Source organism: Phyllostomus discolor, chromosome 6 (genome assembly GCF_004126475.2).
Source record: "Phyllostomus discolor isolate MPI-MPIP mPhyDis1 chromosome 6, mPhyDis1.pri.v3, whole genome shotgun sequence".
Taxonomy (NCBI): Eukaryota; Metazoa; Chordata; class Mammalia; order Chiroptera; family Phyllostomidae; genus Phyllostomus; species Phyllostomus discolor.
In genome coordinates this window covers 3229739-3246521 of record NC_040908.2, presented here as the reverse complement: position 1 = coordinate 3246521, position 16783 = coordinate 3229739, and the positions used below count along the sequence as shown (strand labels likewise).

At 59.5% G+C, this 16783-nt stretch overlaps 1 protein-coding gene across 4 annotated transcripts in view; it reads right to left on the bottom strand.

Annotated features, from left to right (window-relative positions):
- Positions 1 to 5775: 5775 nt before the first annotated feature.
- GRHL1 (grainyhead like transcription factor 1) overlaps positions 5776 to 16783 on the bottom strand; it is a 35414-nt gene continuing 24406 nt past the window's right edge. For 3 of the 4 annotated variants that reach the window (XM_036027646.1, XM_036027647.1, XM_036027648.1), the window contains exons 9-16: positions 15044 to 15202; positions 14036 to 14123; positions 12731 to 12870; positions 11719 to 11756; positions 10104 to 10195; positions 9678 to 9763; positions 8455 to 8519; positions 5776 to 7397 (exon numbers count right to left, since the gene is read on the bottom strand). In XM_036027646.1, coding sequence (XP_035883539.1) covers positions 7283 to 7397; positions 8455 to 8519; positions 9678 to 9763; positions 10104 to 10195; positions 11719 to 11756; positions 12731 to 12870; positions 14036 to 14123; positions 15044 to 15202 — 783 coding nt within the window. In that variant the 3' untranslated portion in view covers positions 5776 to 7282. The remainder of the gene's footprint in view (positions 7398 to 8454; positions 8520 to 9677; positions 9764 to 10103; positions 10196 to 11718; positions 11757 to 12730; positions 12871 to 14035; positions 14124 to 15043; positions 15203 to 16783) is intronic. The other variant, XM_028516435.2, reaches the window with a different exon arrangement.

Below are 16783 nucleotides of genomic sequence, written 5' to 3'. Positions count from 1 at the left end.
CGAGCACCACAGAGGCCAGCGGGGTGGGCGTGCTGTGTGTGGGCACTGGTGACGGGCCTGGGTGTGGCTCCCAGGCTCCCCTCGTGCCCCCTCCGTGGCCAAAGGACAAGACTGTGGGATGTGGACGTGGGAGCGAGAGACCAAGGGCAAACCCAGGTTTCCAGAAGCTGGGCAACCACAGCAGAGGGAGCTGGCGGGCAGCAGGACCCAGCAGGCTGGGGGCCGCCCCCTGCACGACTGAGCCTGGGCTCCAGGAAACAGGACCCCCACACACTCACCTCGGGGACAGGGTCACCCCCAGACACTGCCCAGAAGCGGGACAGGTGGTCTGCACACCCCCAGAAGGAGCAGTCTCTGCCCGTGGGTTTCGGTGCCCGAGGCAGGAGTGGACGGCGGGCTGGGCTCCCGCAGGAGGTCCCACACGAGAGAGAACCGTCTGCACCTCCGTGTGGGGGTGTGTTGTTGTTATTAGTTCATGTTTTCAGAGTGGCGTCACTCCGAGCGTTTCCACATTCCCCTCCCCCCACCCGTGCACAGTCTCCCCCATGATACGTGCCCCTCACCACGGAGGACGTTTGTCACGGTGACAGCCAAAGGCCGTGGTTTACGTTAGGGGTCGCTCTTGGTGTTGGGTGTTCTGTGGTTGGCCTGCTGAGTGACACATGGGTGTGTACCCATCCCAACACCCGACAGCGCAGACCCACCGGGCCCGGCCTGCTCGTCCGGTGCCCTGCAAGCCCCGGCACCGCTCACATCGCACTGTCTCCGTGGCCTCGCCCTGTCCAGAGTGTCGCAGAGCGGGAGTCTCAGACCACGTGGCCTTTCCAGACCGGCTTCTTTCACTCAGAGACGTGCCCTCAAGCTCCCTCCGTGTCTGCGCATCGCCTCGCAGCTCCCTTTTCAGGGCTGCGTAATATTCCACCATCTGCACGGACCACAGCCTGTCCTTCCCCCACCTGCAGAAGGAAGGGCGTCTGGGCTGCTTCCCGGTTTGGGTGATTAGGGATGAAGCTGCTATGAACATCACATTGGTGCGTGGACATCAGCCTTCAGGGCCTTTGGGTAAACGCCACAGAGGAGGGTCACTGGATCCTGAGAGTTTGTCTAGTTTGGTTTCTTTTTTTTTAAGCTGAAATGAAATTTATTGGCTCATGTAACTGAACAAAGAAAGTGAAGCTGAAATGCGGGCTTCAGACAAAGTTTGATCCAGCAACACAAATCATGCTACCAAGAACCTGGTTTCTTTTCACCTCTCTCCTCTGAGTTACACCACGCTGGCTCCAACACTGCACAGCTGTCCCTGCTTGCTCCAGGACCCCCCTGCCTCATGGTAACAGAGCGCTAGCCAGCGCCAGATCTTCAGCGTCTTGACGTCACACTACCTAAGGAGCTTTCACAGAAGTCCGACCAAATTTCTTCTCCTATCTCAGTGGCCCTGAGGAAGGAACGTAGTGATGGTTAAAAGCAGCAATTTGATTTTTTAAAAGATATTATTTATTTTTAGAGAGAGGGGAAGGGAGAAAGAGAGGGAGAGAAACATCAGTGTGTGGTTGACTCTCATGTGGCCCCCACCGGGGACCCACAACCCAGACATGTGTCCTGACTGGGAATTGAACTGGAGACCCTTTGGTTCACAGGCCCATGCTCAATCCACTGAGCTACACCAGCCAGGGTTGATTTTATATATTTATATATATAAAACATTGACATCATCATGATGGAGAAATTTAGAATGTTATTTGCATTGCAATCTCATGGTTTCATAGTTGAGCATCACTTTTATGTTGAGTAACACATGACGTAGTGCAGGGCACCATAATGTTTCCAGTGCTCGGAGGTCCCTACAATCTTAATTCAGCCCCGTGAGCCATCAACGCATCCCACCTCCTCCAGGCGAAGCCTTGATTTCCAGTGCAGTGCTCATCCACGGCAGGCTCACGGGGAAGGGGGACCGTGAAGAGCTGAACCAGCTGGATGGGTGACGGGCCCCTGGGGGGGGGGCGTCCGTGCCATGGACGCGCCCAGCAAGCACCTGCGGAGGAGGCCGGTCTGCCGTCCCCTCGCCAGGCCGATCCTGGATTCCCCCACCTCTGCGGAGGGCGACCAGCTAGAGCTGTGCCGTCCTCCTACACAGGGGTCCCTAAGCACATGCGACCTTGGTCCTTGAAATGTAAATTTAGAGTAAGTAGAATTAAAAATTAAGTTCCTTCGTCTTAGTAGCCACGCGGGATGTGTGGCTGAGGGTCACCATGTTGGACAGGACTGCTCTAGAACATTCTTATTATTGTTGAAAGTTCTGTTGGACAGCCCCGAATTAGAGGATGGGACTGGCTGGCATCCTCTTGCTGATGTTCACGGTCAACGGGCCGCCCAGCAAGAAGGCTTGCGGGGTGAGGCAGCGACTGCCGGGAAATTCTACCTGCTCCTGAGTCATTCCCCCCATTCTCCCCGGACCAAGTTAAATGTCACCTTCTCTGTGCTGACTCACTCCCGCCCTGGGCTTTTTCACCACAGGCCATACACACACAATATTTCACATTTGGAGTTAAATGGGGTCACATGTTGCATGTGATTGCCAGCCTTCTGGGGGCAGAGTCTGTCTAGTTTTGTAAGAGACTGCCAAGCCGTCTCCCAGCGTGGCCGCGCCAGGATGCACCTCCCCAGAGTTCCTGCGGCGGCCAGTGTCTCCCCGGCGCTTGGTGCTGCCAGTGTCCTGGGTTCTGTCATCTGAGTGGCTGTGTAATGGCACCTTCCTGTGTTGAGCTTGCCTCTCCCTGAAGACGGAGGGTGTGGAGCATCTTGTTCCAAACCGAGGCACCGATCACGTGTTTTCTAGGGAGACTGGAGGTGAGCAGGGAGGCCATGGGTCACCCCAGGAAGAGCATCTTCGTGGACACCGCACGGAGGCGTGGAAACGGGTGGGGCTTTGGGGTCGGGCGTGCTTGTCCCCTCCTCGCCACGTGGTCTCCTGGGCCTGCGTGTCATCTGAGACATGGGGCGACCTTCCCCCTCCACGGGACCCGGTGAGGATTCATGGGGTGGCCCAGTGCCTGGCAGAATTCAGCACACGCTACGGCAGGGACGGGAGTCGAACTGCCCTGGACTGATGTGCTTAAGAAGTAAGACATCGGGACGACGGGCAGACCATTTTTTCAAGGCTATATACACACACGAGTTCACAGAATGGCCACTGACCCTGAAGTTGCACTTCACGCAGGCAGAGGAACAAATGCAGACCAACGTGGTGCGATGTCAGGAGACGGACGCACACTCGGTGGGTGGGCGTGCGAACCGGCCCGCGTGGGGTGGGCTCTTGGCCCCGTCTACAGGACACGGAAGGTGGTCTCAGACTCAGCATGCTTCTGCCGAGAACGCCTCGTGATTTCCCCTTACAGATACCTGAGGACAGGTGTGGGCGCGTGTTCTGCAGCGATCGGGGCACTGCTCAGGGGATTCTACCCGTGTACCGGGATTCGAAACAGCCGTTCAAGACAAACCACGTCCAAGGGAGAGACAGAAATGAGAACATTCGGGAAAAAAAAAAAAAAAAAGGCAGGACCCGGCTTGCAGAACAGTGGGAAGGGTGTGCTGGCGCCTGCGCAGCTGGGAGAAATCATCAAAGGTTATCTCTGGGCCATGAGGCTGCACGGCAAGAATGTTCCCCTGGAGAAAAGGTCTCTCGGAGCTCTGACGTTCCTCCCAGTGGCCTCTGCTTCTTCCCTAGCGTGTGGTACAGTCACGATAAAATGAACCTATGACTGGAAGATTCGAAGGGGGGGCTGGCGAAAGTTCAGGACCAAGGGGGCATGTGTGTGTGAGCCAGAACCAGAGCAGGGACCACCTGTTGTCACCTCCCGCCTGTGGTGACTGCCCCTGGGTCCCTGGGGAGGGGGGAGGGGGAGGCAGAGGACAAGACCCGACTCCACTGACGGGCTGGGTGGCCCCTGTTCGCTCACGTGGGTCGGCACTTGCCAGTGAGATGCAGATGTTGCTAATACGGGGCGACACTCACGTGCTCCCGTAAAGGGGAAACCTCAGGGGTGTGGCGGTCACAACGGGGAGCACACGCCGTAGTCCTGCCCAGGTGCGGCCCGCCGGGGCTCACCTGCGGGTCCTCGTTCGCCTGCCGCGGGGGCTCCTTCCCCGCAGTCTCATGGGCCCCGGAAACCAGCGTTTCCCGAGCCCAGGGTAGGGACTTGGGCTCCACTGCCTGCTGCCGAATGAGAGACGCTTCCTACTGCACGGCCCGCGGCCTGAGGTTCTGCACAGACTCCTCGCTGAGCTGCTTACCTCCCCATCCTCCCTGCGATGCCCGGCTGGTGAGTGGGCTCAGCGGCACCGGCCCCTTAGGCAGGACCCAGTCACACCCAGCATCTGCCACGGAGCCGGGGCTGGGCTGGGTGCCAGTGGTCCAGGGACATGAGAGGCGTGGGGACAGGCAGTGGGGCTCTGGTCACACCTTGCGTGCTGGACGCTGGGAGAAGGGGCCTGGGACTGCCTGCTGGGAGACCATAGGAGCCCCTTGCTCCAGGGGAAAGCCAAGTTTTGAGGCAGAAACTAAGAGCTGATAAAGGGAGAGAGAAATGCAGCAGGACTCGGGGAGGCAGCAGGTGTGAGGGAACCCGGGAGCTACCGGCCACCTTGGCAATGGCGGAGCCTGGGCAGGGCCCCTGGAGAGCACGGCTGAGAGGCCAAGAGCGCCCCCTTGAGGATTCTTGACTTGTGGCCCAAGGGTCAGGGTGAAACAGGCACAGATTGTCCTGGGAAGTCTACTGAGGAGCTTATTTCATTTATTTGTTAGAAATACTGGGCCTGGCCAGAAAGTTCATTTAGTTTTTTTTTTCTGTACACCGTCTCTTGTAGTGCTCAGCTGTCTTTAACTTTGAGACAGTTTTGTGAGTGCGCTGTGACAGCTGCCCTATCAGCGTGCACTCAAGAAAAACTTGGTGAATTTTCTGCGCAGCCATTTTTATTATATATTGAAGACGGAAGAAGATACACGTTTTTGGTGGATTAGACTTTATTATTTCAAGAAAGGTAAAAACGCAACTGAAATGCAGAAAAAGACATGTGCGGTGTGTGGAGAAGGTGCTATGACTGACCGAACCTGCCGAAAGTGGTTTGTGAACTTTCTCGGTACTATTGACATTTTGGCCAAATGATTCTCTGCCGTGCGCTATCCTGTGCATTGGAAGATGTTTAGCAGCACCCCTGGCCTCTCCCCACTAGAAGCCAACAGCAGGAGAGAGCGGACATATTCAGAATATCCGAATCAGTAAAGTTAATGGTGAAAATGAAAAACGTGTCTTCTATTTTAGGGAAAAAAACTAAGCGAACTTTTCGGCCAACCCAGTATGTTTCCGTGTCCATCACAGTTAAGCCCCAGATGACCTGGATGTGCTCACAGGAGCTGTTTGATTTAGAAATTCTGACGAAACGAAACATTGCTGGTAGGGTTTCAATCCACTTTGTTATGCTTTTAAAACCCAAGGACACCAAGGGCTTAGGTCTAAAAGCATTCATGCTCAACGTCAGGGGCCAAACTTCTGGAATGGGGGGCATGACGGAGGGCTCCCCACCCGAACAAGTGCTTGGGTCGTTTCGGACACCTGTGAGGGGAAACTGAGGCTCGGAGGAGACCTGAGGGTGTGTGCTGGGGAGGAAGGGGAGGGTGCTAGGAGATCCCGTTTGGCTGTACCATTTTACAACCTCAAAACCTGCCTAAGGAACCAATGAAAGATCCATTCACACTGAATAACAGGAAATGACAGATTATGAAATAGACATATAAAATTTAATCCCTTTGGCTTAGAATACATCTTCAAGGGTGCCATGAAAAACAATAACAAAATCAACTTCATAAAACAAAATAGAAAATGTTGTTATACGACCCGTGTCCCATCTCTTACCTTAGAAACCCAGCGATTCAGTTCACACACTTCACAGGATGCGTTAACATGAGAATGTAGAGCTACCCACCCTGCCCTCGTGAACGAGCTCCCTGAACCTGAAGATACCCGTGATTCATGTCAGAAGACGGCGCTTTCCAGCAGTTCCCGTGTGGGAGCGTGTGCACGGAAGGCTCCCTGCCACGGTGGCCCAGGCTCAGGAACCCACGCGTGTGTCCTGCAGGTGCCGCGCACCCGATGGCTAAGGGGCGGGGGCTCCGAAGCAAGGCGGGCAGGCCCCGCCCCTGCTGTGCGGCGGCCGTCCGCTCGCTGCGTCGGGCGCGACTCGCCCACGGACCCGTGTGACCACGCGCATGGCACACACGGTGCACGGGAGTCGCAGCAGCGCTTCCCTTTACTTCATTTGTTGCACAGTGCAGAGACCCAGAACCGACACTGTCAGAGGCAAACAGAACCTGTCGCCGGGGAAGGAAGGCCCGGTCGGGCTGCGGAAGGGCAGCCGCGTCTGGGCAGCCGCAGAGGGGAGATCTGGCGGGTTTTGGGTTCCGGTCTGCCTCGGGGCCCGCTGCCAAAAACGACCTTTCACCCGGGCAACGTCCCCAAGGCGGTTCCCACCGCGTGGGCACGGACGCTGTGTTTATATATTAGCTATTTATCGGGTGTGTATGTACACATTTACAGACACCGGCCTTCGAGAATGTATTGCACTCGTGGACCCTGGAGCGCCCGCGTCACTGACTCATGCGGGCGCCCACTGGAGTTCTTCAGAAGGTAGTCGCTGAGTTAAGACAGCAGCGAGAGAAGACTCAGTGACACGCTGTCTTTGAGTAAACACCTGGGGGGTGACGGAGGCTAAGGGAGGAAGGGTGGACCCTGTGTTCCTGGGACGCCGCTCCCGCTAGCCGGAGGCAGGCGGTCAGGCTGAGCTCAGGCCAGCGCGCGAAGCCCCTGAAAGCCACGCCCACCGCCCTTGCCGAGGCACGTGGGCGCGCCCCGTGTTCTCAGCCTGACCACTGCACTAGTCACCTGAACCCAGTCCAAGATAATATTGCATGTAACCTGTGATAAAAATACTCTTATAAATAACAGCAGGCATCCTACAGGTTCCCAGAGAGTCTGTTAAGTGTCGGAATGAGGTTTTCACTTTAACCCTAAGTATCTGTATCAGAAAAATGTAGTAACAGTCCGTGGGGGTGCGTCATCGGCAAACCGCCGTCTCTGCACCCGGCGTGGCTCCCAGTGGGAGAGGGGGCCCTCCCACCGGTGCCCGCGTGTTTGGAAGGCGGCTAACCGGGGACCGGACGGCTTCGCTGACAACGGGACCTATGTGACACCTTTGCTGAACTCGTGGGCACCCGGGGGCCGGGCCGGCCTCAGATCTCCGTGAGGGTGAGCCTGTAGGAGCCCCCCACCTCCTCCATCTGCAGCTGGAAGGTGTCCTCGTTGGAGTAGTGCTTCACGATGTTGTCGTCCATGTTGACCAGGATCCTGCAGGGGGCAGACGGAGGCGCTCAGTCCCGCCCACTCCGGGGCCAGGCCGGGTTGGCGGGCCCCGCCACTCACTAGCTGTGACATGTGAGGCACTCGCTGAGCCTCGCTGTCCCCAACTGTGATGCGGGGACGATAACTGTGCCTGTCTTATGAGGCCGAGGTGAGGCTTGAACGAGGTAAAGCGCTGGTGACAGCGCGGGGCACCTGCGCAGCAGAACATGCGGGTGTGCTCCCTGTTCTGTGTCGGCACGGGGGGGGGGGGGGGTCACCCAGCAGGCGGCGGCCACGGCGATAAACGCGGGAGGGCGCAGGAGCAGCCCTTCCCCGGCCCGGCTTCAGAAGGCACGCCGGTGACGTTAACCTGTCTGAAGCCGCAGCCCCCGACAGACGGCCTTCCTGGCACCTTATCCCCCAAGTGCCCTCGAACCACCGCCAGGCCCAGCCCTGCCCCCGGGGCCCGTCTACAAGGTTCCCATCGGGCTTTGAGTTTACACGATGATGCCCTGCATACATGTGCCAAACAGCACAGACACTCAGACAAAACGGAAGTAAACGGGTTAATTTCTGGATGAGGGTGCACTGCCCTGGGGCCGAAAACGGGGCCTGGGCAGGAACCCGGGGCGGCAGGAGCCCCGGCCCTGCAGCTGGTCGGGACTCAGCCGGACCGGGGGCGTCTGCACGGACCAGGCCTGGTCTCGGGCGAGCCTCGGGCTCTGGGCCTGCGCAGCCGTGTCCGCCAGCTCCGCACGGTGGCGCCCACCGCAGAGGGCGACTCGCAAGGGGCAGCGCCGGCTGGCGTGGGCGCACGTCTCCCAGTGGGCTCTGGGGCTCGGCGCCACGCCACCGCTGCCGCGCACCGGAGGACCCACGGGGAGGTTTTACTCGAGAGAAAGCCCTGGAGGACGTCTGAGAACGGCGATCGAGGGGCCGATGTACGAGGGAGCACGCTCTCGCATCCCCGTCTGTTTCCAGACGCGGCGCCCACGCGCGGGGGCGGCAGGGAGCTGTGAGACGCCAGCCTCGGTCGGGCAGCGGGCAGGCGGGCAGAACTCACCCTTTCTTACACTTCTTGAATATCTTCCCGATCTTGTCGTGGGGAATGCCGTATTTGTCGGAGATCTGGAAGAGCAATGAAAAACAATCAAGGAAGGACGTGCCGATGGCTTTAACGCGCAAATGGCATCAATATGGCTGGGGGCGGGGCAGCCGCTCGGCTCCGCTCTTCAGCAGTGCGCATGCGCCAAGGCGCACGGGAGCGCCAGCGCCCACGGGGTGGGGGGGGGGGGGGGCGCCTGCCTTCGGTGGGGGCTGGGATCAGGGGCTCTATCCCCGCCCCTAGTTTACAGGCGTCCACCGCTGATTACGTAGTCACAGTTTTCAAGCAACATTTTACAGAACAGTTTTTTAAAAATTGTTGTATTCCAGAGGCAGAGGAAGGGAGGTGGGGTGCGGGGAGTGGGGGAGAGAGAAACATCCATCAGCTGCCTCCGGTGCACGCCCTGACTGGGACGGAACCGAAACCCAGGCACGTGCCTTGACTGGGTATCAAACCCAGGACTTTTGGTTTATGGAACGACCCTCGCACTGACCGAAGCGCCCCGGGGAGGGCCGCAGAGCAGCCGTGATTCACAGATCTGTGCAGGGAGCACAGGGGTGCTCGCCGGCTGCCCCCCACGCACCCCGGCTGTGCCCCGGCCCTGCACTCGGGTGTGGTGCACATGCGTGTGGTGGGCACACTCCTGCCGTGCGGGGACCCAGCGCTGCCGAAACCTCACGAGCCGAAGTCCACCGTGTCCCCCGGGTTCGCTCTCCGTGTTGCATGTCCCACGGGTGCCCACAAACGCAGAGTGACACCCACCCACCCACCCGGTCACAGGCACCCACTCCAATCACGCGCACAAAGGCCTGCCTCGCTCTGGAGTCGGAGGGTTCGAATCAGCTCTGTTCCCTCTTAGAGAGCGGGCGGCTTCTCTGACCCGCTGGCTGCCCCCTCACCCCCTCTCAGTACAGCGAGACTGTCCCCGCACACCCCACAGGCAGACGGGAGGGTCCCCGAGTGCCCAGCACCACGCAGCTGTGAATTCCAGATGTGGGGTTACGGGAGGACAGAGCGGTTCCGTGTCTCACCGCCTGGGAGGAACACCCCCGTCCCTGACCCCACACTGGGGGCTGCAGGGGCCCCAGAGGGGTCAGGACAACAGAGACCATGGAAGGGGGCAGCCCGTGGAACCTGCTCAGTGGGGCTCCAGCTCAAGGGGCGTCGCACGTCGCACTCACCGCCTCCACCAGGCCCTTCAGGGACGGGCTCCTGAGCATCAGGGCATCGAAGACCTCCTCCGACTCCTTGCGCACGTAGAGCAGCACTGATCCCATCGGGGGCGGGGGGGGGGGGCACGAAAGGAGGGTGCAGTTCACTCACGGGAGCAAAACGAGCAGACGGACCCCGGGTGCCGGGCTGAGCAAAGAGGGGTGTGCGTCCACCCACCCCGAGCGCCACAGCCCACACCAATGCGACGCCCGGACCGAGGAACTCTGCCGGGCGCTCCAGCCCATGCCCGGGGCTGGTCCGATGCAAAAGCACTCGGGAGGTCAAACTGGGTGGGATGGGTCTGAGCCATTTACGCCTCTGACAGATGCGCAGCGGCTTCCCAGTGAGAGCTGCCCCCCACGCCCCGCCCCGCCCCGGGAAACCAGCCAACACACCTCTCTTCGGTTCTTCCATCCGGGCCAGCTTGGCAGGGGCGGGGATCACAAAGTCATCTTCGGATACGAAGGGTCCCCTTTTCAAGGTCGACCTGCAGGAGCAAAGGTGCGATCAGTGACTGCGATCGAAGGCCCTCGCAGGAACGGAGAGACTCGGGCACGTCATTGAGCTTTAGACCTAAACCGACCTCCGTCCTGTACCTGCTCCAGCTTCCTTACCTTGTGGGCGCCGACCTGAGGCCCAGAGGAAGGTGCGGCTGACCAGGGCCCTGCCGCTCAGGGGCAGGGCCGGGGGCCCACCCAGGCGGCCAGCCAGACGCCTCCCCTTGCTCTGACACCAGCTTACGCTGCCCTCCCAGAACCAACAGTTCCTCTTCAGGAACACTTTTTACGGAGGAGGTAGAATTGGAAACGCGTGTAAAGGTGCCAGCAGAGCAGGGGCGTGCCAAGGGGCGGAGAGAGCGTGAGCAGGGACAGGCAGAGCCAGGCGGGCAGAGGCCGACTGCTCCCCAGGAAACCCACGCCAGCAGGGTGGGTGGGCTCTCGGGCAAGATTTCTTGACCACTTGGCTCTAAGGGTCTCGGATTCTCTGTCGTGGGCGTCAGGGAACCTGGGAGGCATGAGTGCAGTGGTCGCGGGGGGAGGGGCTCCAGGACCCCTGGGGCAGAGGGACCAGGGAGCAGACTTCGGGGACGGTGCCGGCACACGGTCCCAGAGGGTGCACACTCAGGGGTGGGTGCAGGGGAACGAGGGACGGCAGGCGAGGCGCAGAAGGAGAAAGAGGAAGGGGAGGGAGGGTCGGCATGGGCGTGGCCAGCCATCACAGGCTGACGCGGCGGGCACCGCCGCTGTGAGGGAGGGTCAGTGTGGGCGAGCCAGAAAGCAAGGCGGGTGGCAGTACCGGACTCCAGCTCGCTGCCTAGGAAACTGGGAACTAGGAGCCCCCACTGACACCAGTAAATGAGCAAATGGCAAGTCGGACGAGGGGTGAGACGTTTACGAAGCTGCAGAGCACCTTCCCCACAGACGGAGAGAGCGTGACCTCACCGCAGAGAAGCCCGGTGACGTCACCTTCACCGAGACAGCAGGGGGACCCCGTTAGCGACGGGGTGGACGGTCAAGTCAAGAGAAGACGGACACTCCTGCCCAGGTGCCTCATGGAACTGAACTGAATCGAACTGAACCACGAGACAGCAATGGACGGACCCAGACTGGGGGACGCTCTACAGAACGACTGGCTGGTAACCCCCAGAGCGTCAGCTCAGGGAGCCGAAGGAGCCGAGGGAGAAACGGCCCCTAAACACACGGCCGGGGTCTGCACCGTGCCCTTTCGGACGCGACGCCGTCACGGGGAACAGCTGGCACCACGAGAGGGGCGTGCGCCAGGGCTGCCGCACTGGGTGCCTGGGGGCCCGTGCCCCGCCCTGCACTGCGGGCGGCAGAGCGGCCCCGGTCGGTCGCAGGGAACACGCCCCAAGGACACGGGGATGCTGGGTCCAGGCGCCACTGGCTCCGGGAGAACCCAGTTCTCTGCACTGAACTTGCCGTTGTTCTACAAGTTTCAGATGGTTTCAAAGTAAGAAGACTTATTAAGAGAAAACAAGACAAGTCTTACCCTTCACCCTCCAGATCTTCTGGGGCAATGGGAAGGACCTGGGAACAAAAACAGGTTGCTTTTCACGTGTGCGCTCCAAACACGTCAGACCACCGCCGTCAGACCGCCACCGGACGCTTCCCGAAGAAGACGGACCGGACCGAGCTCACTCCACGCCCAGTAGGTGGCCTCGTTTCTCACCGACCGGACCCTCAGAGACCTCCGACCGGCTCGAGCTTGCCCCCAGCCTGGTGGCCCCGAGCCCGCCTGAGAGCAAAGGCAGCATCTCGGGCCCCCGCCCCCCCCCCCCCCCCCCGCCCCCTGCCAAGCTGCTAGCCGGCTCGGGCACCACAGACCGCAGAGCGGAGGAGTCACCACAGAGGCGGGAGACCCCCAAACCTAAGCTGTTTACTATTTGACCTTCTCAGGGGAAATGTGCCAAAGCTTCTCATCAGAACCAAGAGCATGGCAATGGCTTCCCCTGAGAACCCTAAAAACCCTTCTGTGCGTGCTGCACGGCAGGCTGGCCCCGCTGAGCGCCTCCCGAGAGCACACTGCTCCCGTCAGGCCCCCCCACCTCGCCTCACCCCTGCGCACCCTGCCTGGAGCCCAGCCTCCCCCCTGCTCGGAGCGGGGTGTCCCTGCCGGTCAGCTGCCGAGACACAGCTGTCCATGCACCAGGGGCGACCCTGGGACCGAAGCCACGCCCTTCTTTCTCGTGGGGGACACCGGACCCCACGCACTCCAGCCTGTGCTCCCTGCCACTCCAGCCTCTCGTAAATGAGCCGAGTGCAAATGAGCAAATGCACAGAGGGTCCCGAGACCCTCAGAGGGCTTGTGGGCTTAGCGCCGCGTTTCCGAGTCACAGCTGCCCCACAGCCTGTGCGGCAGGGGCCCCGCCGCCCCGACTGACAGCCCAATGAGATGACCCCCAACGCCTCTCGCGGCTCCCTGAGTTCCGGCTTCTGGCTGCCCAACCCTGTCCACCTGGAGTCTGCCCTCCCCGCAGCCGCCCGGGACCCGGGTTACGTACGTGCGGGCCCCGCTGGAGGTTGGCGAAGTGCACGTCGGGGATGAAGAGCACGGGCTGGGTGTCGAGGTCCATGGAGGGCTTGAAGAGTGTGATGTCCACCCGCTTGTGAGAGGGCAGCAGCGGCACTTTGGCGTCAGCGACTGGGGAGGCAAGGGGACGGCACGGTCAGTAGCCCGAGGGCACAGGGGAGGATGGCGCGTCCCTGCACGCCGGCAGGGCTGGCCCGGGCCCCTGGGAGATGCAGGTCACGTCACCTGAGCTCAGAAAAACCGTGTCCAGGAGCACGTCATTTGTGCTGACTGCCCTGAGCCCAACGGCACTTCTCCTCCCAACCAGAGGAGGGACGCACACGGACGCACACACGCACGCACACACACACACGGACACACACGCGTGATCCGGAACGCAGGCCAGGCGCTTTCATCTGAGAGGCTAGAACACAGTCACCGCGCAGACACAGCCTGGACGGGACTCCGCCCCGGCCCCAGCCTCGTTAGACAACTCCCATTCTGACAGCAGTGCCCTCTCCTGCCTCCAACACACCCTCCCTTCACACCTGCAACCTCAGACCCGACCCTTGACCCTCGGGGGGACTCGGAGTTCTCGCCCCTGCTCTGGTGTCCATTCACGAAATCACAGCAGCTGCCCTCCCTGCCGTCTGGCCCTGCGGCACCCAGAGTGCGCTCCCTGGTCAGCCAGTGGCTCCCCGAGCGCTCTCTCCCGGGAGCTGGCCCTCTGCGGCCGTGGGTGACCCCGGCTAAGCATCCGCGGGCCGGATGCCAGCAGCCCGAGTCCTACAGACAAGGCGCCGAGGGACAGACAGGGTTTTGTGAATATGGAATAAAAAGAGAGAGAAAGAGAGAGAGCTTTTGAGGTGAAGTGTCCAACACAGAGATTCTGCAAACGCTAGAATATGATGTGTGAGAACACCGCTCCCTCGGAACTGAGACCCCTGGATTCCCACGGGTGCCGTTCCTCCTGAAAATCCAGGCGAGTCCCGGTGTTACCGTCAGCTGTTCGGGAGGAACAGGCCCTGTTTTCCAGGACGGCAGCAGCGACCTGAGCGAGACCCAGCAGCCGAAACAGCCTGAACTCCGGAGACAGGCAAGACTCTGCCCTGGCACTCCCCAGGGGCAGACTTAGCGGGGCCACCCCTCCGTCCTGCATCTGGGAAGGGGGCAACGCCACTGCCCCACCGGAGCATGCGCACAATGGCCTCTGTCTGTCCCATCTCCCACTGGAACCCTTGGGCCCCGCTCTGAAGGGACAAGGTCGGAAATGGCCGCAGGCCACCAGGCTACTTACAGGCGGTCAACTGGGAGCTGGGGTCAGTGCACTTGCCTTTTCTCTTGCTCTGCTTGCGTTCTTCATCCCTGATTTTCCGTTCGGCTCCCTGCGGGTCAAGACCAGACGAGACAACACGTGATTGGTTGGATCTGACCCTCTTCACCATATTCAGCCCTGACCCTGAGGTGGGGGTGGGGACGTCTCCTCCGTGGAGACGGGTTCCGTGACCCACTGCGTCCACGGCCTTATCCCAGCCGCTTCTTCTAAAAAGCCTGTTCTTTTTTTTTTCTTTTAAAAATTTTGTCCTTTTTAAAAAAGATTTTATTTATTTATTTTTAGAGAGAGAAGGGAAGGAGAGAGAGAGAGCAAGAGAAACATCAATGTGCGGTTGCTGGGGGTCATGGCCTGCAACCCAGGCATGTGCCCTGACTGGGAATCGAACCTGCGACACTTCGGTTCACAGCCCACGCTCAATCCACTGAGCTACGCTAGCCAGGGCTAAAAAGCCTGTTCTTAAAACCACCTCTCACTCTGCGACATCACGGAGGGACACAGACCAGGTTCACCCCCCACCCAGGAGCCGCTGAGACGTGGACCCCCACAAGATGCGGGGAAGGATTTCTGAGGCCCTGGCCACAGGCCACGAACAGCAACCCCCTGAGGAGAGGGGACAGCGAGGCGAACTCTGGGGGTCCCGCGGACACCGTCCAATTTTCAGGCTGCAGCAGAGGGGTGACGCCTGGTAGTCTCGACCCAGGTTCCCTGGGCTGAGCAGACGGGGCTCCACGTCCAGAGGTGGCCGGGCAGCGGCCCCAGCAGCACGTGGAGCCGCACGACACTGCCCTGACCCTACCAGACAGGCTCACCAAAGTGTCCTTTTTCCATGGAGACAACATGAGTGTTTCCTCCCTACACGACGTGACCTTGCACTATTTTATGTTAACCACAGTACGTTCATGGTGAGCTTCGTGAAAAGACCCCAGTCCTCCCCTGCGGGGAAGGGCCCACCCCGCCCGCCGGCCTCACCTTGTCGCAGAAGACCTTGATCTGGCAGTAGGCGCGGTGCGCGGGCTTGTTGCTGCGGTTGCTGTAGCTGTAGGTGTCGATCTGGATGTTGAGGGGCAGCCCCTTCACGCCCTTCTGCGAGGAGAAGTCTGTGCTCAGGCAGTTCACGGAGATGAACACCTGCGGAGAGAAGGTCCGTGAGCCCGGACGCGGGGGCGGACACCCCCGCCCCGCTCGTCAAAATGACGACGTCCTCGAAATCGCTCAAGTTCGCTACCGACTCCGGGGCAGCTCTGCATTTCAAAGAAATTTTTTTTTTTTTTAATAATTCATGCTTTTTTTTTCTTTTTTTTTTTCCTTAAGATTTTATTTATTTATTTTTTAGGGAGGGAAGGGAGGGAGATAGAGATAGAGAGAGAGATAGAGAGAGAAACATCAATGTGTGGTTGCTGGGGGTTATGGCCTGCAACCCAGGAATGTACCCTGGCTGGGAATCGAACCTGGGACACTTTGGTTCCCAGCCCGCGCTCAATCCACTGAGCTACGCCAGCCAGGGCCAAAGAAATTTTGCCAAGATAAAGGGCTCATTTTAAATGACAGTCACAGCAGTGGCAGCTTTCAGTTGCAGCAGCGTTGAAATGCCATCCGTCTCTGCTTCCAGAACCCCCCCTGACCTCCCCACGGTGTGCGAGCTGTCTTTCCTGGCGTCCCTGTGAAATGCTGACCGACGGCGCAGGTTTCTTTGCAGCTGTTTTATAACTCAGTCCGAGCTCTCTGGGAAGCTGCCTGCATTTAGGTCTGTACCACCGCTTAGCGCCACCTGCAGCACCCGGTGTCCGAATGTTCCGGAATTTATGAGATCAGTGAGCAGCGTTACTAAAGTGGCACCACCGAGTCCCAGGTACACCCTTGCATGGCAGGTAAACATGCTCTGGTTCCCTCCCGTCTCTGTGGTTCTGGATGTTAACCTCCCCACACATGGTCACAACGCTTTCGAGCTCCCGTTCAACTACTTAGTAGTTTTTTTAAAGATTTTATTTATTTATTCTTGCAGAGAGGGGAAAGGAGGCAGAAAGAGAGGGAGAAAAACATTGATAGTTGCCTCTTGCATGTGTCTCAACCCCAGGCCTGTGCCCTGACCAGGAGTCAAACCAGCAGCTTTTCGAGGTGCAGGAAGATGCCCAACCACGGAGCCACACCTGTCAGGGCTCAACTACTTGGTTTCAGAATTTATCTCTGGCGCGCGAGCACCACACAGTGGCTACCACTGGAATTACAGTTTTTAAACCAGGCTGGCTCATTTCAAAGCTGAGACCTTCCCGTCCCCTGGGCCACAGCCCCTCAGCCCTGACAACCAAGAGCAGATCCGCCGCGGCAGAGTGGGTGTCCTGGCTGAGCCAAGACCAGCCGGGGATCGGTTTAATCGAGTCAGAAAAGGGGGGAAACGTAAGATAAGAGAAGGGAGTGGGAAGCGGGCAAGGAGATAACAGCATACACCATCACGGAGACACAGAATGCTCTCTGGAAGGTGTGCACAAAGCTGAAATCATTTTTATTCCTGCTCCAGTCGATACGCTGCTGCTAACTGGGACATGCCTAGAACATCGTAAAAGGCCGAGAACTCGTTCAAATCAGCGGATCTGAAATCCACTGTCCATCTTGCCCCTCCCACTCTCCACCCAGACCCCATTCCTGGGACACCTTTCGAAGGTGTGGTCCAGCCCCGCCTCTCTGGTCCCAGCCCTCTCTGGTCCCCTCCGC